Raw genomic sequence first — 25,387 nt, 5'->3', positions numbered from 1 at the left:
CACTGGAGACATACATTTTAGTAGTCAGTCTTCTCTCCCACAGTTTCCTTGAGAGCCTCCCAGACACTACGCTAACTCTGGCAATATGGGTATCAACCTCATTATCAACATTCAAATCTCTGGAAAGTATACTACCAAGTAAGTATTCAAAACTTCTCCATTTGCTGTAACTACTACTTCCACATATAGACGTGGTGGTGCTAGCTATGGAGCCCTGTGTTTTTTTGTGTTGACTGTTAGGTCAAAATTAGCACAAGCACAATACTTTTTTGCATTTCAGCTTCAGAGGTAGCATTGAAGGCACAACTAGTTGTAAATAAAAACGGTCATTCCCAACAGTCTTAGCTTGTAGCTTTTCAAATTGAAAATTCAGTGTGGTAGCCATGAAAGCATCTGAAAAGATGGCTGAACATATCATGCTAAATAGCATGAGAGCAAGCACATAGCCTTGTTTCACTCCATAAGTGACTGAAAAGCATAAAAGCATCACACATTATCCAAAAATCAGGCAAGCACATTGCCATGAAATTGATGTACAATACTGAATAACTTCTCAACACAACCAAATTCTGACATAATTTTCCATAACTCTTCCAGATTGATAGCATCTAATAAGTAATTTGCAAAGGCAGATTTCAAACTCAAGACTCTCTAACTCTTAAGTTCAGTTTCTAATTATCACTGAGCTGCCCAGAGTTTTCTGGTACACTAAATAAGAGTTTAAGTAACAGTGTCATACAAACCAGAATGAATCAGAAGCAAAATGTGGAAATACAGGAACCTGGACTCCAAATTCAGCCCTCTGTTTGTTTCACTTTGCCAAAAACATCATTCTTTATATTCTTAAAGGTGGTTATTCTTGATATCAATTCTTTTTTTTTTTTTTGCAAGGCAAATGGGGTTAAGTGGCTTGCCCAAGGCCACACAGCTAGGTAATTAGTAAGTGTCTGAGACCGGATTTGAACCCAGGTACTCCTGACTCCAGGGCCGGTGCTTTATCCACTATGCCACCTAGCCGCCCAACATCAATTCTTTTAAACTATATTTACCACTCCCTGGAATAATGTGCACAAAAGACAAAATGGCAACAAAATAAACAAAAGAAATAATATTAGCACAAAGCTCTATGCACAAAATGTGCTTAAAGGATGAATCTGTGAGTAATAAGCAAATACATGATATACATAAAATAATTACATTTACATAAAACAAAATCCTAGTAAAGTTCCATTATTTAATTCAAAATGCCCAATAAAGGGCAGCTAGGTGGCGTAGTAGATAGAGTACCGGCCCTGGAGTCAGGAGTACCTGGGTTCAAATCTGGCCTCAGACACTTAATAATTACCTAACTGTGTGAACTTGGGCAGGTCACTTAACCCTACTGCCTTGCCAAAAAAAAAAAATGCCCAATAAGAGGTATGTTAGATTCAAATAATAACAATTTACTTATTTGTTTTTTAACTTTTTGATATCAGGAAATAAAAAAAATATTCCTTTAAAATAACTTTTCTTGTACCTCATTGCTAAATAATTTTCTGTTTAAAATGGTAAAACTTTCCTCATTACAGTACAGTTTAGATTGTGTGTGTGTGTGTGTGTGTGTGTGTGTGTGTGTGTGTGTTTGTGTGTGTATAATAAAAACTGCTCAAATAGTTGGTTGGTTGGTTCTTGACCATCATGTTCAAAGAAGACCAAAACAACAGATAAAGTTGCAGCATGTCCAACTGTGGCTGAACAGACCAATACAAGCTTGAAATACTCTACAGCGGGAAGGGCACAAATAATTCATGAGAACACCTGAGGTGGGTACACTAAACTTAATGCATCTCACTGCTAAATTATATAATATAGGTTATTTACTTCCATTTTAAAATATCTGTCTGTGTGTGCATGCATGCGTGTGTGTGTATTTCCAAAAGTCAAAGTAAAGCTGAAAAATGCATTTTAATTTATTTCATTAGCCATGATGAACTATTCCTGAAAGACATTCTTAATAAAAGGCATACCCATACATTTTCTATTCTAAACAAATTTAGGAAAACTACAAACTTGATAAATTTTTAAGATTTGAATTTTAAATGTTTCCACAGATAAGAAAATAATGTCATAAAAATATTCCATTCATAAGGCTTAAAATTTTTCTTTTATAGTACTTCTATTGCATTCTATTGATAATGCAACAGAATTGTTTCAGGATGAATAAAGAACATTTCATTCCATTTCCAGAATATAAAACTAGAAATAAGTAGATAATTTAAAGAGGATTCTGTTGTTATTGTTAATATAAAAAGCACAATCTCAATGCTCAATTATAAATATGCAATCTTAAGACCATTCTTATCATATTCTTTAAAAATTATTTCTAAACATGACTAATTCATTAGGTATACTTAATATTATAAAATAATATAATATAGGAAAGCAAAGGAATATTATTATTATAATTCCCTTATTGTTTCTACATTCTATAAATAAAATTCTAAGTTCTTAAAATACTATATAATTCACCTTATCCTACAATAAATGATTAAACAATAATGAACAATATGATGTTCTGTGTAAGGAACATAAAAATCATTCTGGGAAAATATTTTTTTAAGTTAGAAATACGGCTGATTTTGGTCAATGTTACACTAGATTTGGTTAAAAGTATATGATGATTTGTGTGATGATCAACTAAGAGAGACTTAGCAATACAATGACAAAAGACAACTCTAAAAGAGTAATTATGGAAAATGCCATTGACATCCAGAGAAAGAACTGTGGAGATGAAATGCAGATCAAAGCATGCTATTTTCACTTTTTTAAAAATCTGTTTTCTGCTTTTTTCTTTTTCATGGTTTTTCCCCTTTTGTTCTGATTCTTCTTTCACAAGCATGATTAGTATGGAAATATGTGTAACGTGGTTAGGCATGAATAACCTCAATCAGATTACTTGCTTATCTTGGGGAGGAAAGGTAAAGAAAGGTAAGAGGGAAAATATATTGCAAGAATGAATGTTAAAAACTATATATATATAAATATATATATATATATATATTATATAAAATTAGAAAAATAAAGAAATTAATGAATGAATGAAAAACGTGTGTGCTGGTTTTATGTTTAATAACTTTTCTGAAAAAAATTGGAGACTGATCAAGATATTTATATTTTCCAATAAAATTATCTCTACTATTTAAAAAGGAATGCAGGAGAGACTACAGAGGGAATAGAGAGTGAATTCCTGTGTGTAAAGTTAATAAATCATCATTAAATAAAATATTCCCTGCTTTTTACTAAAAGGATATATAATTATGCAGTTAATAATAATAATAATTATGATAAGCTGATCCAGTACAATTCTTTCGATTTAAAGTTGAGGAAAGCCCATAAAGTTACTTCCCTACTATCACAAAGCTCATTAGCAAATCAAGTTTTTTTTTAATTACAAACTATATTGTATTATAAGTATTATACATTATAAGGGTCATATAGAAAATTAAAATATGATTTCTACTCTAGGAGTTTCCAATTTAAAAAAGAAATAATAAACAACCATTAAAATTTATAAATCAATAAAGGATTAAACAAATTTGACACAGCATTGGACAAGATGCTATAAAGCATTACATTATTGACTTATAAATTAACTATATGAACAATAATAGAGGAATCCAAAGAAAGGAAAGATCACTTTAAGTCAGACTAGTCAGAAAAAGTTTTACAGCAGAGATATGGTTTGAAATGTATACTGAACAGCTAGGGAAATAAATCTGATACCAGAGCAAAGGTTGATTATAAAAGGGCCATTCTATATGTATAGTGTAAGTACCCTCTTGAGAAAAAGAAAAACAAGGTACAAATGAGGGAATAAGTCATCTATCTCAGCTGTGATTGTCCTAAACTTATTTTATTTTATTCTTACACATAGTAGGAGACAAAATATTGTCAATAAAGGAACTTGTGAAATCAGAAAGACCTGGGTTCAGGCCTCCTTCTAACGAGTATGTGATCACAGTCAAATCATTTAATCTTTTAGTTCCAAAAAAGCAACACTTTACAACTCTGTCTTCCCTACACCAAATGAAATTGCTGAATTGAGCAAAAAACAAAACTACAAAGCTCTAGGACCTCAAACAACTCAGCCTTAATCTATCCCAATTTATTCTTACTAAAACTCATTTATCAATTACAATGATGTTCATAATGATATCTTAACTAGCCCCTGGCCTAACTTTAATCAGCGACAAGTTTATTAATCACATACTAAGTGTTAGGAATTATACTAAGGGGATACAAAAAGAAAGGGAAAAAATAGTCTCTGCTCTCAAGGAGCTCACTCAATGGAGTAGTCAACACACAAAACAAGCTTTATATACTAAAGTATATACTGGAAATATTTAGCAGAGGAAGATCCGAGAATGAAAGGAGATTGAGAAAGACTTTCTGGAGAAGGAGGGGACTTTAGCTGAAGGAAGTCTGGGAGGCAGGAGGAAGAGATGAGGAAGGAGAGCATTCTAGCAAAATCTCTGGGGTGAGGAGATAAAGAGTCTTGTTCAAGATCCAGCAAGAAGACTAATGCCACTGAATCTCAGAATGGGGGGTGAGGGGAAGGGGAGATAAATAACTGCAATTCCTCAAAGTACCAAATAAACACTATCAACATTCTCCTTTTAAATATCTCAGTCAACAAAACATGCTTCTTTATATATCTAAATTTATCATTGCACCTGAGTCAAAGCAGAACAATACAGTTTCAAAAGTTTTAAGACAAGTAGAAGCCCAACTCCCTATACTTCCAGAAAATTTTCTCTTTTCCAGATTCATGACTTCCAGCCGATTCATACATAGCAGGATACTGAAAACCTTCACCCTTCACCACCCCACATTTGGGTGTTTATTAAGGTCCTTTTATATCACATCTGAAGAGCAAGTTCTGAAGAGCAAATTCTGGAGTCTATTGAAGGTCTCTATTTTGCCACTGACCTCTTAGATTGCCTACAACTTTGATTTTTCAGACAATATGCTAACATTATCAGAACTAAGTAACAGGTATTATAAAATTAATAACATGTTTGTTTCAATTTTTTTCCTGTGGGAATATACCTCAAACTATAAATGAAGTCAGTAAAGAAATATGATTTGGAATATACATTTTAAGATAATATTTTATATACAAAATTTTAGGAAGATCATTTGTACATCTTCAAATATTGCTTTCTTCAACATAAAATGCATCTTTATTTTAATTTCTTAAGTTCTTGAGAAAATAAATTAAGTATAATTTAATATAATTTGGAAGTGTAACCCTCAACCTTTTCACTGCAGGAAATGGCTAAAATGGAGGAATAATTCTTGTCAGGTAAAAATATTTCAGTCTTGGAAGTACAAACTCATTGGTAACAATCACAGCAGCGTCTGTAGTAAGCTTAGGATTTTTTATTTTTGCTAACTTTCTTACTCATTCATTTTTCATCAATCAATATGAAATATTTCACAATACAGATGACATTTTAATGCTGCTAATTTCCTAAAGTATGTTAACATTTCCAGTTTCTAAGATAAAGGTATAAAATTAACAAGTAGATACAGTCTAGTTCTTATAATTATATTTTAAAACTACTTACATATTTCCAAATAATTTTTCAAAAAGATTGCCTGGTTCCAAAATATTTAGAAAACAGCACCAAAAATATACTAAACAAAAACACTTTCTCTATATAGGAAATGCATTCTAATTTCTACAAAAATGTATACTTCTTATTCAGTTTATAGCAATATCTTCATAAATGGAAATAGTTATGGTGAAGAATTATCATTCAATTGTATTGAATATGTTGATTCCTGTCAGTTCAAGATTATTTAAACTTAAACTCAACCTTAAGACAAATACAATTGCCAAACCACATGCAGCAACTTCTATGAATACTTTAAGTGTTTCTTAAAAGTTCTGATTACCTAGGGAAAAAATCAAAGTTGTGATAGTATCCAAAATACAAATATGATTTAATGTGTAACACTCGTTTAATGAATGAATAATTCCAGCTTCCCATTCTGATATCATATCCATCAGACATTTGTTGGCACAATCTCAGCTTTTCATTTTATGAGACAAACAGAACTGAGATATTTCTCCAAATGAACCATATACTTCTAACATTTTTTATCATCTGCCTAGAATTATTAATAAATATGAACACTCAACTAGAATACTAAAAAGTATCTTTTACACAAAGCTCTAAGTATCTTATCTAAATATACATATGAATCATAAAGGTAATACTCTTAACAACTACATAAATTTTATAGGACTGAATAGATTTTGATCTATAAAACCCAAATGAGATTTAAAGAGCGTGTATAATGCAAAGAATACTGGACTTGAAATCAGGAGACTTATGCTCAAGTCTCAGTATTGCCACTTACTTCTATGTAATTAATTATATCGCAATTCACAAACAAAATTATTTCTTAATCATGGTACATGATTCAATGAAAGTTGTGTGAAAATGTAAGCATATGTATCTAGGCCAAGAATTTCATCAGTGATTAGAACTCCCTATGGAAAAACTCCCCTTGGTGATTAGATCAACAAACTGAGTTACTTTTAGCCTTCAGAAAGTTACCTGGAGCACAAAAAGGTTAAATAACTGGTCTATGGCCCCCCACAATTTGTTCATGCCAGAAGACCTGAATCCAGATGTTCCTGACATCAAGGCTCTAATCTATTGTAAACACTAAAATGATACCAGATTTGTGTGATAATGGCTGCCAACCTACTTAATGGAAGATAACTCAGCCTTTCACTAAAAGTACATGACTTAAAATATGATAACTTAAGGCTATATAAAATAAGCAAATGTTAGCTTCATTTTACATATCAAATTCTGGACTAGCTACAAGACAATAAAAAGCTTTTACAAAACAAAATTATTGCATCTAGATTAAGAAGGGGAGTAGTAGAATGGGAAAATTGTCAAATTTTCTATCAAATTTTCAGATAAGGGTTTGATATCCAAGAATTATAGACAATTAATAGTTATATGTGAGACCAAAAGTCATTCCTCAATAGATAAGGATCAAAGGGTATAAACTCAAAAAATGTAAATTATTAATAACCATAGAGCAAATATTCCAAATCACTGCTAATAATTAAAGAAAGTTAAATCAAAGTAACTCTCAGAGGTTTCATTTCATGTCTAGCATTAGAAAAGATTAAAAAAATGGAAAAAGTTTATTGTGGAAAAGTAATAGGAAGAGAGGCACAATTAGGCCAAGCAATGAACATTTTTGACAAGTATTTTATAATAAAAAAAAAGGGGGGCCTGAAATGTCTGTACTTTTTCACCCAGGGAGATGAGTATAATAACAACAACAACAACAACAACAACAAACAATAGCTAACATTTACACAGAGTCTGCTATATGCCATCACTGGGTTAAGTCATACACAAATGGTCCTCACAATTACCCTGAGAGCCAAATGCCATTTTACAGATGAGGAAACTAAGGAATCTGAAATTAAGCGACTTTCCCAGGCTAACACAGTAATTGAGTGTTAGAGGCAGGTACCTAGGTACCTAAATTCCACTATTAAGGTTTCTACTACAAATAAAGTTATTGAAAAGAAAATCCTCATATTCTCCAAAATATTTAAAGCAGCATTTTTTTTGTGAAAGCAAAGAATTAGAATAAAAGTAAATGTCCACTGATTAAAAAAATGTGGTAGATGAACATAATGTATAATCACTCATGTAGAAAACCTATAATTAAATATTTCTAAATTAAGAAATTATGAATAATATAATACAGAGAAACTTGAGAAAATCCACATGAACTTATGGAGAATGGGGTAAGCAAAGAAAATAACATACATGAGAACTAATACAATGGAAGTATTAATTAAAAGTGAATATTGTGAAATTATGAAACAGACATAGTTTCAAAGAAGAGCTGAGAAGACATTGCCAAATAAATACATCTGCAGATAGAGGAGTTGCATAAATGTTGTACATATTTTGAGACTTTTTCAATGTATTGATAAGTGAGGATTATTTTTCCTCTTTTGTTTTTAATAATGTTTTTATAGTGGATCAACTTTGGGGGAGGGGAGAGGAAGGTCAAAAAGAAATTTAAGTAATTAAAAAACACATCAAAAATATATCCTTTTATAAAGAGTCTAACTTCAAATATTTGTATATACAGTTTCAACAAGTTGAGGATTCTATCCTGAGTTATTTTTTCTTTTCCTTTCTTACTTGACTTGGTGAGTTTAATCAGCTTACATCAGATCTACTTCTTCTGACCTTCAATTTCACATCTCCAGCTGCCTTTCCAACACCTCACACTGGATGCCAAGTAAACATTTTAAAGTCAGCTTGTCCAAAACTGAACTCATTATCAAAAGATAATGAAATAATAACCCTCCTCCACCACCACCTAATTTCTACCTTCTTTATTACAGTAGAGGGCAACACATTCCTAGCAACCTAAGAGTCATCCTGAACTCCTCCCTAGCTTTTACTCCCCCCACTGTTGAGCTGCTGCCAAGGTCTGCACTTCCTCTTCCACACACTCCTTTTCTCCTCTGGCACTGCCACCCTGTCCGGTGAACTCCTCTCACCTCTTCCCTAGGAGCCTGCTGATGGGTTGGTTGCCCTGCTTCAAGTCTCTCCCCACTCCAATCTATCTCATTTAATCACTAAGATGGAGCAACCAATGCCCTACCAAATAAACTTCAGTAACTTATTGTCTCCAGATTGCTAGCATTCAAAGCCCAGTTTAACCCAGACCTCTGCCCCCTCCTATGTCTTTGGTCTTTTAACCCTTTATTCCCTGAGGCTGTGACACTGGTCTGCTGGCTGTTCCACAAACAAGAGACAATAAATATATCTCAGCGCCTAGCTAACCCCCCAAATGCTCGCTCGCTCGCTCTCTCTCTCTCTCTCTCTCTCTCTCTCTCTCTCTCCCTTTCCTCTAAGTCCCAACTAAAATCCTATCTTCTAGAAGAAGCTTCCCCTAAACCCTCTTAATTCTACTGCCTTCCTTCTGTTATTTTTGGTTTTTTATTTGTCATATGGATAGCTTACTTTATACATATTTGCTGGCATATTGTCTCCTCTTTTAGATGTAAGTTCCTTGAGGCAGAGACTTTCTTTTGCCTCTGTTTGCATCCCCTTAGTGTCTGAAACTTAGTTGGCACTTAACAAATGTTTACTGATTGAGATGCATATAGAAAAGCAAGAATTTTCTGGTAATAAATCTGGTATTTTAACAAGGATGACAGTAATAACAATGATGACAATAATAATCATAAAAGCTAGCATTGTTATAATGCTTTAAGGTTTCCAAAGGACTTTACAAAAAATTGCCTCCTTTGACCCTCATAAAAACACTGGGAGGCAGATTATAGCTTGCTACACACGAGGGTATTGAGGGACATGGGTTAGGTGATTTTTCTGGGGTACAAAGCTACCAAGTGTTATTTTTGGCCACAAGGAACTCCTGCCTTCTTGACTCCAACTCTAGTACTTTACCCACTGTGCCACCTAGCTGCAAAATTAACAAAAAAATATCACATAAGAAAATAAAAAGACAAATGAAAATATAAGGTGGAATTTTATACTAAAGCAACCCACAAAAGGTCTATACGCACTCAAAGAAAATGGCAAGATCTAAAAATAAGAAGTTAAGAGGAGGAAACTGCCACCTCTTATTTGCCTCCCAATATTCCTCACTCACTGAGCAGCCTCCAGCTCAGTTCCTAGCCACAAAGACTTTTTAATGCTTCATTAAATTTCAAGGTTAGAAGATGATGACATAGTTCAGAAGCTAGCTAATAAAAAGATACACAAATTGAGATCTGAAAGGGTCTTCTTTCATACTACATTTCTACACAAGAAAAACATCCCCAAGAAACACCATGGGGGACAGTCAACTTCACTGAATCTTTAAACCAAATAGTGATCTGTCTGTTTCTCCAAGAAGAAGGGTAGGGGGTATGCAGGAGGAGGGGAAGGAGACTATGAAGCATAACGAAGGTACCTTTAAACAATGCCACAAAAGATCATCATATGTTCATAAGCTCTGATGATTATTTCATTTTTTTAAGCAAAAAAAGGAAAGAAAAATCAAAGGTCTATATTTGGAAACTACAAAAATTTAAAAACTAAAAAATATATTAATAAGTAGATCCCATAAAAATTCCAAAATCAGATATAACTATACTTCCAGATTCAACCATGGAGGTCAAATAAGTAAGGGCGTATAATAGGTTTAGGCTAAATAGATCCTAAATATCAGAAATGACAATACAAATGGACTTGGAACAAGGAAGAAAGTTAAATATATTTAAGTAAAACTAAATCATCATTAACATAAACATCTTCAAAAGGAAACTGGTAACAATGGATTTCACATATAAATAAAAATGTAAGGCTTATTTCACTGAGAGGCATATAAAAAAGCAAGGATCTTCTGGTAGTAAACCTAGTATTTTGGTGATTATGATAACAATAATAACAGCAGCAGCAGCTAGCAATTCTCCAGAGCCTCAAAGTTTGCAAAGCACTTTACAAAGATCAGCACCCTGGACTCAACTTTCCTTATTCAAATTATTTCAAAGTGTAATTCCTAATAACATTTTAAGTTCTAGTCTTAAGGGAGTGGGTAAAACTAAAATGCCTGGTAAGAATAATAACCTCCAATTCAGTTTAAAAGAAAGTATCTTTCCTTGGGCATAAACAGTAACTTCTCTTAAAATTTTACTGGATAAAAAGTTTCCCTAGTTTATGTATTGATACATCACTAAAATATAACAGATATCTGCCATAAATAAATCCAAAAATAATTGATTTTATACCTGTTCAGAATGAGAAAAGTTAGTATATTTCCGTATAAACAAAATTTCAAATGATTCAGAAGTGTTTCTATTAATTTATGTAATTTTTTTATTTCTGTGAACTAAATTAAGTATATTGAAAAACTGAGATTATATTCTTTCATCTTCATAAAATTTTCCATAACACTCATTAAACAGTAACCTCACTGACTTTGAATTTCAATACTCTCCAAGATTCAGATCCAAATTTTTCTTAAGCCAAAGCCAAATTCTTAAGAATACATGTTAGCACATTGTAGCACTGTTTTCTTTAAAAATGTAATTACCTCCAGAATAAAAAATTTGGATCTTCAGTTCAGCATAATCAAAAACCCTAAATATCGAGGAAAAACTAAATACTTAATATATTTTTACTTTACCTAGTTGATGATGTTTATGCTTGTCAAAATTAGGAAGAAGAAAACTGAAGGCATCTTCTTCATGTGCAATCTTTCTTAAAGAAAGCAGGTTAAGACGTCTCATCTTCAGTAAAGTGGGGAGTTTTCCTGAAAATTATCACCAGTATCCAAAACCACAACTCCAGGAAGGGCAGTAGGTACACCCTTTCTAAAAAAAATCTATCAAGGGATTCTTGTACAGAATTATTAATAGCTTTCTGCACTGAAAAAAACAGATATTGGCACAAACTTTACTACTGACAAATTAAGGTGCACTGTTTGTATTAATGGAACAAAGAAAGTCATGTGAACTTAACAATAAGTTCCAGGAGATCAAGAGCCAGCTGTCTTGAAGCTGATTTTTCAAGACATTTTACTGCACAAAACTGATAACAAAATCAAACAGGAAAAGGACCCAAAGTTAATTACAAATGTACAAAAGGGGCATGATTAACAAGAATGCAAAGACTATAATATTTTTAGCATAAGTATAATTTAAACTTACCATTAACTAGATTTTTGTGAAATGCTTAAGAAATGAAAATTTACTTTGATCTAGGTTGTATATTTAGCATACAGCTAGAATACCTAGTCAAAAGATAATGCTTATCATTAAGAAAGTTCACAACAGATCTCAGATCTGTTGCAAACACCAGAAAATAACTATTTTAAAGCAACTGAGCACTGTATGAAATATAAACAAAAAATTTATTCTATTCCTCCAAAATCATCTAGTAAAATGTTTCAACAAAAATTCAGGGTGTATAAAAACAATATACAAATCTGAAATTAAAATATAAAATTGATTAATTTCTTTTCCATTTCTCTCTAACCTGCCCTTGGGTGTGAGTGCTAATGAGCCAACAAATAAAGAAACAAGGATATAAGAAGTGCAAACTGGATTTTATTATTTAATCAAAAAGTTAAGTAAGTGTTTTTAACATACTGAAAATTGTTAAATTATATTCAATATTTGAGTTTCAATAATAAAATATAAATAAATATGTGCTGGAACTAGAATGACAAAAATAACTACAAAACACTGAATATTATATAAAAAAGTGTATTAAAATATAAAATAGTTAGAGGTCAATGAAAATGGAAAGTTAATGACAACTAGCATTCCCCATCACCACAAAAAGTAATAAAAAAATTTCAGTTTTTCTAACTTTCAACTCTATTAATTCCATTCATTAAACAAGTACTTTTTGAATTCTTATTACATGCAAAGTACAGAAAAGGGTAGGTTTGACAAGCATAAAAAAGTTATCAAATCCCTAAAGCAGATATGATCTTCTCAATCAAGGCAAACAAATAATGAACCATTTAACCAAATTCTGTATTTCATTGTTCTCTAAATTTCAATTTTTTTCTTTCCAAATACACTGGAAACCTCTTGAAAATAAGAACCACTTCAAAGTTTTCCTGGATCATCATAGTACTCAAGTCAAAGTGGGACAGAGAATAAAAAATATTTTTTTAATATTAGTAAAGGGAATAAATACCTACCATGTTTAAGATGCTGTGCCTCCTACTATACCTCCTTTCTTTCCTATAAATGTTTAGACCTAGAAACACAAAAACTAGTACTAAGAAAGATCTATAGGCATTCAGTATTTAATATACTGTCATTTATTTCACTAAAGGTAGAGAGGGTGATTAACATTATTAAAGACTGCAGAGAGATCTAGCAAAGTGAGGCTAGTTTTGTATTTTCCAGAATCATTCCTTAATATATATATTTTTACTAAACTAATTATTTTTCTTTTTTTGAAGCCTATGTAGTTTTCTTTCTAGAGTAATTTTTCAAAACAAGCCAGAAAACCTTTTTTTTTTTAAATCTGGACTAATTCCTTAGGTGGATAGGTGGTGGACACAGTGGAGCCTGTGGCCTGAAGCACTGGGCCTGGAGACAGTAAGATCTAAATTCAAATTCATCCTCATTGTGTGACACTAATCAATTTGCTTAACTCTGCTTGTCTCAGTTTCCTCATCTATAAAGTGAATTTGAGAAGAAAACTGTAAATCACTCCAATATCTCTGCCAAAAAAAGTCCAAATGGGATCCTGAAGAGTCAAACACAACTGAAAGGATTGTATATCAAATTCTTCAGTGCTTTGGGGATGCAAAGGTCCTAGATATCTGAGCTTAATGCATCTACTTCATCTGAATAATATTTTTGGTCTTTTCCTATTTCCATTCCATTCTATTCCATGTACCTCTTTGCTAATCTCTTCACTAGTTCATAGCCACTACCACCTCAATATTTTTTGAAGGGGGGGGGGAAGCATTAGGAAGGAAATAAAGTAAATGATGAAAAAAATTAATTTTAGTAAGCTTGTTTATATTTGTTAAATCCATTTATATCTCATGGGACATTTCCCTTTATTTCTCCTATGACTATATATTTTTTTCCTACCAGAGAACTGGTTAAATGAGTGAATTCACGGCCATAAAAACTAAATGTGCTAGCCTACCAAACAAAAACTTAGAAAGACAAAGTAAGTGTCACGTTATTCCTTTAGCATGTTTCCTACTTTAATTCAGGACTTAAATGATACCCTTCATTTCTTAGTTTTAGAAATAAATGTTGAGCAATCAACTAGGTACCAAGCATAGCAGGAAAAACAGATCTGTCTCTTTCTACCACTAACAAAAATCATATTTCCACTATGAGTCTATAGAAAGAAAAATTGGATCCATACATAAACACCTTTTTTTCTGGGAACTTCTGGGTCACATGTCTAATAAGATAAAGATCTACTTTTCTGCAAGCCTTACAGCTTTTCAAACCTCTCCAACATAGGTATGCACAAGAAGAGATGAAGTAATTTCAGGGCACCAAAAACCCAAACAAGGTAAAAACTCCATTTCCTTAACTGCCTTATTCAGCAGCAACAGCAGCAGCACCACTAGCACTGGACAACACTGGGACAACAGGGCTGCACAGACTCCAGGCCTGCAACATAATTGACATCTATCTTCTTCCCTTTGACGCCCTGGTCAAAGCCCAAAGGCTCAAGCTGCTTAACCTGATGCTAAGAGGAGCAGCAGTGGCAGCAGCAGCAGCAGCAGCATCGAAGGACAGAGGTCAGCCAGAAGATGATCTCCAGCCCCTGCTTATAATGACAAATGCTATTCATCTCTGATGATTTCTGAATGCAGATTAAAGCATACTATTCTTGACTTGCTTTATGTTTTTTACTTTTTAATTGGATTGCTTTGTTTTTATTGCTTTTTTGGCAATGTGGCTAAAATGGAAATATGTTTTTCATGATCTCACATGAATAAGTGGTATCATATTGCTTACTTTCTCAAAGGATGGGAGAAGAGTGGAAGAGGGAAAGAGAATTTGAACCTCCAAAGTTTTTTAAATGAAAGTTAAAAAGTAAATAAAAATGTTTTATACTAAAAGAAAAATCATAGTATATCACTGAACTTGATGTCAGAAGACCTAAGTTCAAGTCCTACCTATAATATTTATAACTGTGACAACAAGTCATTCATTAACCAATCTCAAGACTGTTTCCTCATGTAGAAAACAGAGAAGATTAGACTTTAAAAATTTCAAAGAATTGTTCTAAGGAAAGTATTTTACAAAATTTATATAAATCTTATCCAGCATCATTGTAAAATTATTATTCTTTGAAAAGAATATAAAAACCACATAGATTGCAAACTCTTTTGAGGAAAAGGGTTTTTTTCCCTTTTTTTTAGTCTTTCTTTGCACAAAATAAGCACACGATAAATGCTTATTTAATATTTAGTAGATCTAATTCAAAGAAGTAATCAAAAAATAAATAATTGAAATATAATCTTTTAAAAATATTTTAGGTTCCATAATTCATGTGGTGCCTTTAGAGTTTCTATAATAGGCTTACCGTATCACCCAAGAAAATGATCTCTTGATGATAACTTGGTTCATCTACCTTGATTGTGTCAATCTTGGGCAGATTAGTTGAATTAACAATAATCCAAGATTCAAATAAATGGCTTTATTTCTAAAATATAAAAAGAAGGATACCACTTATAAATTTATCATGAAAACATCATATAAAATGACAATAACAATATATCTATAAACAATAACAACTAAACAGCTAAATATGAGAACGATGAAGCATGGTCCAAGGAGATATTCCTATCTTGGGGGGGGAGGGGACAGTACCAGTATGAAATACTAAGTGCTTTCAGATTCCTGAGTTGTTAGATAATTTTACTGAATCACTTTTTAATTTATTTTTTATTACAAAGGATGGCTCTCTTGATAAGGAATAAAGAAGGAATATATGTAGAAATGAAGGGATTTTAAAATAAGATATTAATAGAAATATGAGAGAGAGTCCTTAACTTTCAACTCAGAGATTCTATCTTTAACCCAATGAAGTCAAAGAAATATAAAACTCCTAGATAAAAAGATCACAAATTATTCGGAGTGATACTTCTGTAGCAGCAAAAGAACCATCAAGTAAATACCCATTGACTAGAAACATGGTTAAACAAGTTCAATGTAGTATTGCATATTACTCTAAGAAATAATCAAAATGAGTTCAGAAAAGCATGGAAAGACTCAAATTACTGGATCCCAAATGAAGCAGGTAGAAAAAGAAAAATGACATATACAATAATTATTAGAATTTAAATAAAAAGAGAAAACAAAAGAAATTAATTCTGTCATTTTAAAGATTTATAACTAACATGGAAATGAGATATAAAGCAAACCTTCATTTATTCTTTGAAGAGGTGGAAGAGAATGGATATATAATTCAATATATTGTCAAATTCAGCTAATTGGTCAGTTTCACTGAATGATTTTTATCCTTTACAAAAATCAGAAACAATTTTAAAATTGTGATGGAAAATACTATTGACATCCAGAAAAGTTTAAAATACCAAAAAAGTTTAACAGAATCATAGTACACTTACTAGGTGGCACAGTGGACAGAGCACCAGCTTTGGAGTCAGGAGGACCTGAATTTAAATCCAGCCTCAGAACTTAATAATTATCTATCTGTGAATGGGGCAAACAAGAATTTGATTGTGCCATGAGACAAAGTCCAAAGACTGAAAAATTAGACTATATAAGCTGCTCTACAAACATATTAAAAATGCTCTAAATCTCTACAGATTAGAGAAAATTAAGACAACTCCTAGGTGCCATCTCATACCTATCACATTGACTAATATGACAGAAAAGGAAAATAAAGGCTATAAAACTTTGCATACCCTTTGATCCAGCAAAACCACTATCATATCTGTAATCCAAAGAGATCGAAGAAACAGGAAAAGAACCCATACATACAAAATTATTTATAGCAAGCTTTTTTTTTGGTAGTAGCAAATAACTGGAAATTGAGAGGATGCCCATCAATTAGAAAATGACTAAACAAGTTGTGGTATTTGGTTGTAATGTAATGCTATTGTACTATAAGAAATGACAAGAAGCATGGTTTCAAAAAAACCTGGTTAGACTTACATGAACTAAAGTAAAATGAAAGAAACAGCCAGGAGAATATTGTACAAAAAAGCAGCAATGTTTAGATGGCATAACTATTCTGATCCAAGATAATTCCAAATAACTTAAAATGAAAAAATGTTATCTACCTCCTGAAAAAGAATTGATGAAGTCTGAATATGGAAAATCATACTTCTTTCACTTTATTTTTCTTTAGATTTTGGGGGGAGGGAAATTTTTTCTTTTGCAACATGGCTAATATGGAAATAGGTTTTGCAAGATTTCATGTGTATGATCCATAAAACTACTTACATCTTGAAGAAGGGAAGGGTACAGGGAGGAAAAGAATCTGAAATTCAAAATTTCAAAAAATAAATGTTAGGGGCGGCTAGGTAGCACAATGGATAGAGCACTGGCCCTGTAGTCAGGAATACCTGAGTTCAAATCTAGCCTCAGACACTTGATAATTACCTAGCTGTGTGGCCATGGGCAAGTCACTTAACCCCATTGCCCTGCAAAAAAAAACAAAAACAAAACAACTAAAAAAATAAATAAATGTTAATTTTTTTATATATAACAGAAAAAATAAAGAGAAAAAAATTTTAAAGACCATATAAGTCATCTGCCATCAAAAAATTACCTGAAAAACAAGGAAGGAGAGATATAATTTAAGACTCATTAGATTTCCTGAAAATCTTGACGAAAAACTTGGACCACATTTCAATAAAATATAAAAGAAAATGGTCCAGATCTATTAGAACTAAAAGATGAAGTGAAAAAAAATCTTCCTAAAAGTAATCCTAAATTTAAAACTTATAGAAATAGCATAGCCAAAATCCAGATTTAATTTTATTTCAAAGAAAAAATGTTAGAAGAGATCAAATAACAAAGATTTATGTTAAGATCACACCAGATTTTGCTGTTGTTGCTCAGTTGTTTTTAAGTTATATATTATCTTTCATGACTCCATTTAGGATTTTCTTGGCAAAGCTACTATAGTGATTTTACAGATAAGGAAGCGAGGTAGACAGGGTTAAGTGACTTGCCCAGGTCACATAGCTATTATTAAGCAAGATGTGAACTAAATCTGAACTCCAAAGATGAAGTCTTTGGACCTCAGGTCTAGTGCTCTAACCACTGTGAAAAACTATCTGCCCCAAGCCTATACTACAGATATCAAGAAGCCAAGCAACATTAGAGTAGCCAAATATTCCAAAAGGCAAAAAAGATAAAAGTTCAAAATAATAAACTTGCTTTTCAAAACTGAGTAAAATCCCTTTATTACAAGTCTTCTAAGTATTTCTGATAAAAATTAGAGTCGAATGAAAATTGTGAAATGCAAACATTCAAGAGAAAACTAGAAAAATAATTATTAGCAACTGGAAAAGGCTAATAATATTAAGTAATTGCATTATAATAGGGGAAAAACAGACAAGTTCCTTTAGATCCTGATGTCTTTTAGACTCAAGATAACTAAGAAAAAGACAGTGGCTAAATATGTAGGTTATTTAAGAGAGGGGGAAAAATGGAAAGAAAAAGGTGAAAAGCATGGGGAGAATGAGAATCTAAGAAACCTTGGGTTTATTTTTCATACCTGGGTTGACCAAAAAAAGTATCAAAAAAAACTTGGGATGAAGTGGGGAGAGTTAGATATAAAAATTCATTAAATCCCAAAGAAAAAAAAAAGCCAGGGCAGAAAGAGGAAAGGGGAAAGGGGAGAAAGTGGTAATTAAGAGGGAGTACAGAGTGGCAGAGGGGAAAGTTACAAGCACAACAAACTCCAGAATATGTGACAAGGGTGAGTTTAAAAAGAGAAATAAAATATCAGAATCAGTGAAAACGTTCTGGGCTAGGTAAAAAAAAAAAAGAGTAGAAGAAGAGTGGGATCAAACCATTTCTATTACAGATTACTGGCACTAAATACATTCCTTCTCTTTTGCCACCTTTTTCTTTGCAAAGAGGGATAGAGGAAATAATTGAAGAAATCATATCCTTGAATGAAAATATTATAAATACACTTATAAAAAAGACAATGAATTAAAATACAAAATCTATTCACAAGAAATACATCTAAAGCATAAAGATTCTCATAGAATGAAAATGAGATGTTAGAACAACCAGTTTTTTTTATTTTTTCAAAGGAGAGGAAAATAAAATAAAAATTTTAAAACTTAGAAGAATTTACAACATATGAAAAGGAAAATAAAGAATAATTAGCAGGAACTAGTGTGCCTAATCATAGGCAAACAAATGAAATGTATAAATATTTACAAAATATGAAATACTGAGAATAGAAAGTTTAAATAACCTTATCAGATAGTTTTTAATAAGCAAGCTGTAAAATTTGTTGTCCAATATGCATTTGTCAAGTACTTTACATTTATTCTTTTTTTTTTTGCATGCATGCATGCATGGCAATGGGGTTAAGTGACTTACCCAGAGTCATATAGCTAGGTAATTATGTGTCTGAGGCCACATTTGAACTCGGGTCCTTTTGACTCCAGGGCAAGTGCTCTATTCACTGTGCCACCTAGCCACCCCAAATTTATCCTTAACATACATTACATATATCTCTATCTCTGTATCTATCCATATCTACATCTACATCTATATTTATATTCTTGTTTCCCCACTTGAATGAGAGCTACTTGTCGGTTAGAATTTGTCTAATTTCGGTAATGTAATATATGTTAAGAATACAGAATAAATAAAAAAAAGTATTCAAATATAAGACAACTTGAAGGGAACCACAAAGATTCTTTTTATATACTTATTACAATTGACATAAAGTTTTTCCATATCAGCACAGTTAAGTGTAAGTCAACATTAACCACATAGAACAACAAAATGTGATTCTATAGAAAAAGATTTACTGTGGGGCGGCTAGGTGGCGCAGTGGATAAAGCACCAGCTCTGGAGTCGAGTACCTGGGTTCAAATCCAGTCTCAGACACTTAATAATTACCTAGCCATGTGGCCTTGGGCAAGCCATCTGCCTTGCAAAAACAAAAACAAACAAACAAAAAAAGATTTACTGCTTTGGCTTGGGCTGCCTAGCCCTTAGAACTTTTTCCTGAATGTCCTTTATATAATATGTTAGGTGTTATAGTGCTTCTGAGAAACTATGATGATGGAATTCTTAGAAGGGAGATGGGCAAATGTGTCTGGAGGTTTCTTGTGTGTTCAGCTGCAGACTTAGGAATATCTATTTTATTTCTGAATCACTGACAAGTGAAAAAGAAATTATGTCTACATTCAATGCCACATTAAAAGACTTTTCCAGAACTAAATAATTTAAAAAATTTATTTAGAAGTATAACAGATCAAGAATCTTAATAGAAATAATTAAAAATGAGGACTCAGATATTAGCGGAATCAGATATTAAACTATAAAACATAGCAACATTCATAAAAATTATTTGGCATCTGCATTAAAAATAAAAAGCTGATACTAGTTACTAGGTGTGGTTTGACAATTTTTTTTCTCCAATTTATTGTTTATATGAGGAAACTGAGGCAAAAAATTAGGTACTAGAGAACCAGGGCTGATCAAAATAAGAGTTTAAAGTTTGATAAACCCCAGGACATCAAATACAGAGGAAAAGGAAAACTGCTGGAATATTGAAAAACAATCTCAAAGAAATTAGATTTCTACCATTATCTCAAATTATACATTACAGCAAGTTTCAAAGGATACATTTCTTAGGTTAAAAAAAAGTTTTATCATAAATCAGAGAAAGGATAGATACCTTCTACAACTAGGGCTACATAAGGAGATCAAAAAGATTATAAAAATAAAATGAACTGTGATGATTGTTTTTTTAATTTTATTTTTTTTGCAAAGCAATGGGGTTAAAGTAGTTTGCCCAAGGCCACAGGGCTAGGTAATTATTAAGTGTCTTGAGGCCTGATTTGAACTCAGGTACTCCTGACTCCAGGACTGATGCCCTATCCACTGCACTTACCTAAGCTGCACTGGGATGATTATTTAAAAAAAAAAAAAAGCTTGGATAAAATTCAATTATGATTAGGAAAAAACAATTAGTTTGGAAAAAGCTTTGTAGTAAATGTTTCAGTTATAAAGTTTGATATATAAAATATATATTGAATTGAATAAAAGCACCAGACCCATTCCCCAATTGTAAAAGAATTATGAACAGGAAAATCTCAGAGGCATCATCATCATCATCATCATCATCACCAACAACAACAACAATCAAAAACTGCTCTAAATAACTAAAAATGAATTTTTTTGAAGTTCTAGTTCAAGAAATAATATATTGCTGGCTGAACTGTGAATGAATTTAACCATTTTAAAAAGCAATTGAGAACAATATCCAAAAAAATAAAATCCCTGAACAGTGTGCATCCTCTGAAATGATACCCTACGAGGCATATATATCTCAAAGTAATTAAAGTTAGAAGGAAAGGATCTACATGTACAAAACTATTTATAGATGTCCTTTTTATTATATCAAAAAACTAGATCCAAAATAATTGCCAATCAACTGAGGAATGGTTGAATAAATTGCTTTATAAAGGTAATGGAATACTATTAACAATAAAAAAATTACATTCAGAGAAATGAAGAACCCCATTGTTAAATAAAGAGAAGCAGAATAACTAATACTATGATAACAATGTAAAGCTAAACATTTTTGATAGTTTCAGAGCTCTGATTAAAAGCTGTCATGACTTGAGAAGACTGATGCAGGTTTCCTATACCTCGAAGCCAAAAGACAATGGACTAGAAGTGCAGACTGAGACATATATTTTCAGAAATGGGTAATGTAGGAATTTATTAGGTTTAACTATACTTAAAAGAATGTCGATGAAACATTTATTAAAATAAAAAAAGCTGAAGGAAATTCAAAATGAAACAAGCAGGGCAGGGTAAAACTTATACATAATAAAGATACGTGGTTTCACGTTATGTAATTATACTTCATTTTCCAATTCTTCCAAAGCCCATTTGAGGTTTTCTTGAAAAAGATACTAGAGTGGTTTGCCAATTCTTTCTCCAGTTTATATAGATGAGGAAACTGAGGCAAACACAGTTGAATAACTTGACCAGGTTCACACAGATATTAACTATCTCAGGCCAGATTTGTATTCTGGGAGATAAGTCTTACTCATTCTCTATTCAACATTCTATCTGCTGCATCACTTAGCTACCCCATGGTTTCATATACAATTGTTAATTTCTTTTTATATATATTAAATTTTTCATATTTATTGAGTTCATAATAAAACAAAATTTATAAAAGAAAGTGTTTAGATAGAAAAACAAATATAAATAAGTAGAAATATTAAAAATATTTTAAAAATAAATAAGTAGAAATATCAAGAGATATGGATGTAAATTACATCATTTGAGGTATTCACTACTGTGTATAGAAAAATTACAATTCAAAGAAAAATTTATATTTTCAATAAAAATAAGTCAAAATTATTTTTTTAAGTCCAACTCAAAAGCAAAAAAAACCCAACTGAAGTATTAATAAGTTCTCAATTGTGTGTGTCAGCCAGACCTACATAACTGGGCAAAAGTGGGGGGGCATTCTTCCTTACACAGCTTCAGTACATCATATCAACTCTCAAAAACAATCTTATTATTTATGCAGTGCATTTAACACCTACAATTATTCCTCTGTGTGCCCACATGAATAGCTGAAAAGTGATTTTATTATGTACAAGTACTAAATAAGCCAAATTCAGCACATAAACACTTTTTAGCTCTAGAATCAGAGAAATCAGAGCAAGAAAGCACTACAGAGACTTGATTAACACCATTTAGTTTAGTTAAAAAAAAAAGAAAAAACACCTATTCAAGGATATGTATATCCCTGTAGAATATTTAAAAAATCTCACTCCCCTCATCCTCAGCTTCTATTTGAAATGTATGAATTAGCCCTAAGATATTTCTGAGAAATATAAGTTTATTTTTAGTCAAAGAGTTAACATAAATAAACTAGAAAATTGGATGAGATCTTCCCAAGTAAAGTCAAAAAGTAAAAAAGGCTGTTTTCTCAGTTCAAGGTAAGGGGTGGGGGTAGGGGGTAAAGGGTTATGTCTGAAACTATAAAAAAAATTACCTTAGGCTTCTTTAATATTACAATAGAGCAAGAAAAAAGGAGTGGGGTCTATAAAGAATTATATAATAAATGTACTTGACTGATATGCAAAATTGCTAAGTTTATTTCTGTGCTCTCTGCCTACCTAGCCAGCCTCTTTTCTCAGCACCACCCTCCCCAAATACATACACACAGTACTGATTTAGGTTCATAAACCTAGTAAATCAGCTTCTTATTTTAAAAATATTAAGAAAGCATATTCCATGAGACAGAGTTCAAGTACAGCCAGTTGCCATATCTTACCTTCTCTTCAACCATAAAGCTACCCAACCCTAGTTTGGTCTCCATATACCTAATTCATTACTGAATCAGTCTCCTAATTGGTCTCCCTGCTTCCAATCTCTTCCCATCTTCCATAATAATACCAAAATCATTTTTCATAAGCAGAGGTCAGACCATGTCACTCCCCTAACATGAAGCCTGGGATCTCTCCATCCTTCATTCTCAAATTATCTTCTATTTCTTAGGTGTTTACTTAATGTATTCTCATGTGTGACAGAAATTTCTTGTAAGCAAGAACTAGTTTTGTTTCATATCCCCACCAATAAGTAGTGTAATTGTACAAAGTAAGAAATTAATAATTATCTGGTGAATTAAATATAATTTTATTCAAAATGATGCTTTTGTCCTGGCTGACCCAAAAGTATCTGTGTCAATTCTCTTTTCTCATTTTAAAAAAAGTTATATTTATTTAAGGCAATGGGATTAAGTTACTTGCCCAAGATCACACAGCTAGGTAATTATTAAGTGTCTGAGGCTGAATTTGAATTCAGGTCCTCTTAAGTCCAGGGCCAGTGCTCTATCCACTACACCACCTAGCTGGCCCAGAATCAATTCTCAATTATTCAGGCTGATCTCAATTTTAAGCTGATTGACAATAACTATATTTCTCTAATTGTTTACTTTGCTGATGTTTTATGTACTCTAAAATTTATTTACTATTATTACCAAAAACAATGTGGTCACAGTTGTCCTTCAAGATGCCATCACTATGTTAGAGTCAAGTACAGTATAACCAACTGTGGCTGATCAGACCATTATGAACTTATGAATCCTCTACCACAGGTAAGGCCAATAGTCCATGTGAATACTTGGAATGGATTATCTACATTTGTGCGTCATCCATTTATTTGATCTACTTCAATTCTGCTTTGCTTATAGATTACAGCAAACTTCTCTGATGAGGATCTACCATGCTGGGCAATTCTGTGCCAGCATCTACTGTGTCTCACAATCAATTCCAAAGTTCTGAAGAGAAACTTCCCAGGCATGTAGTCTACAGACATCTATGCTTAGATTCCTAAACTCATTTTCCTCATCAATGAAACAGAAATAACTGTAATGGCACTTACATAGAGCTGTTAAGAGGATTAAATGAGAAAGGGCTGTGTAAACACCTTAAAGCACAGTATGTGTAACATGTCAGCCAGTATTATATAAAATTTCTATCCCAATGAAGTCCCTTAAAGCCTAAATACCAAATTTTTAAGTTCCAGAGACAGGTTAAAAGGAAGCCATATTTGCTTAGATTTCTTTTAAGCTAAGAAATTAATGGAAGAATTATATAATCTTCAAGGAATCAAATAGCTCCCCAATTTCCTTCTCCAGAGTCCTGCCTTATAGTAGTATTTTACTATTTTGTTTAAAACAGACATATCTATTTTCAAATGAAAGCCAAAAACTACATTAAAATCCAAATTTCAAACAATTTTTTCCCCAGGCCATTTTAATTATGTATATAAATGCCTAGCTCTTTTTTTTTTTTAAATCCACATTCAATAGGACTGGTAGCAAGGTAGAGAGTCCAAGAGCCCTAGTGTTTGAACTGGGTCACAATATTTTGTCATGCTTAAGATGAAGGGATGAGGTATTAATGTACAAATTAATAGAAATCATATATATTATTTGAAAATCTAAAAAATAACAGAAAGAGATGCTTTGAATAAAGTAGGAATGAATGACAAATAGAAGAATTCTTGCTTTCTGGTCCAGAAAAAATGTGGAAAATAATTCTGAATATAATTGTTCTAAGGTAACAAATAAAAATCAAAAAGTAAATGAATTTGACCAAGACCTTTTAGTAATTGTTTTCTGGGAATGTGGCCAAAAAAGCCACAAAAATAAGCAAAACACAGGCCAGGAGAAAGAAGTAACAGCAAGATGTCTAAATAATCCAAAAACTGGATGTCTAGCTCTTCAGTAATTAATAAGGCAGTAAAAACTTTGTATGAAAGAATGATAAAGATTCCTGGAGTTAGCCATTTTCCTTCTTTTTTTTAATCTTAGAAAGTTCTGTTTTCTTGAAAACACAATTGAGATGAATACCTAAGGAATTTGTCTATCCATACTTTTATTTTTGGATGAACTATTCTAGTCAGAATACTTGACTGAAAAAGTATAGTTTTTAATTTTTATAAATAAAAAGACTTTCAATTTCAAATGGGAGTTATCACTAAATAAAAATATATGCTGGTTAGAAATCAAAAGACCTAAGATCAAATTTTATCATCCATTTTTATGAACTTTTAGGGAAAAAAACT

The 25,387-nt window shown here is 32.0% G+C and overlaps 1 protein-coding gene across 14 annotated transcripts in view; it reads right to left on the bottom strand.

Moving 5' to 3' along the window:
• FRYL (FRY like transcription coactivator) overlaps positions 1 to 25,387 on the bottom strand; it is a 283,659-nt gene that overhangs the window by 213,248 nt on the left and 45,024 nt on the right. For 11 of the 14 annotated variants that reach the window (XM_074229478.1, XM_074229477.1, XM_074229484.1 and 8 more), the window contains 2 exons: positions 15,141 to 15,260; positions 11,242 to 12,827 (listed from right to left, as the gene is read on the bottom strand). The exons of 2 other annotated variants lie outside the window; for them this stretch is intronic. In XM_074229478.1, coding sequence (XP_074085579.1) covers positions 11,242 to 11,344 — 103 coding nt within the window. In that variant the 5' untranslated portion in view covers positions 11,345 to 12,827; positions 15,141 to 15,260. The remainder of the gene's footprint in view (positions 1 to 11,241; positions 12,828 to 15,140; positions 15,261 to 25,387) is intronic. One more of the 14 variants, XM_074229490.1, reaches the window with a different exon arrangement.

Source organism: Macrotis lagotis, chromosome 3 (genome assembly GCF_037893015.1).
Source record: "Macrotis lagotis isolate mMagLag1 chromosome 3, bilby.v1.9.chrom.fasta, whole genome shotgun sequence".
NCBI classification, from domain to species: Eukaryota; Metazoa; Chordata; class Mammalia; order Peramelemorphia; family Peramelidae; genus Macrotis; species Macrotis lagotis.
Note: the sequence above shows the minus strand (reverse complement) of the source record. Positions and strands in the feature narration are given on the sequence as shown.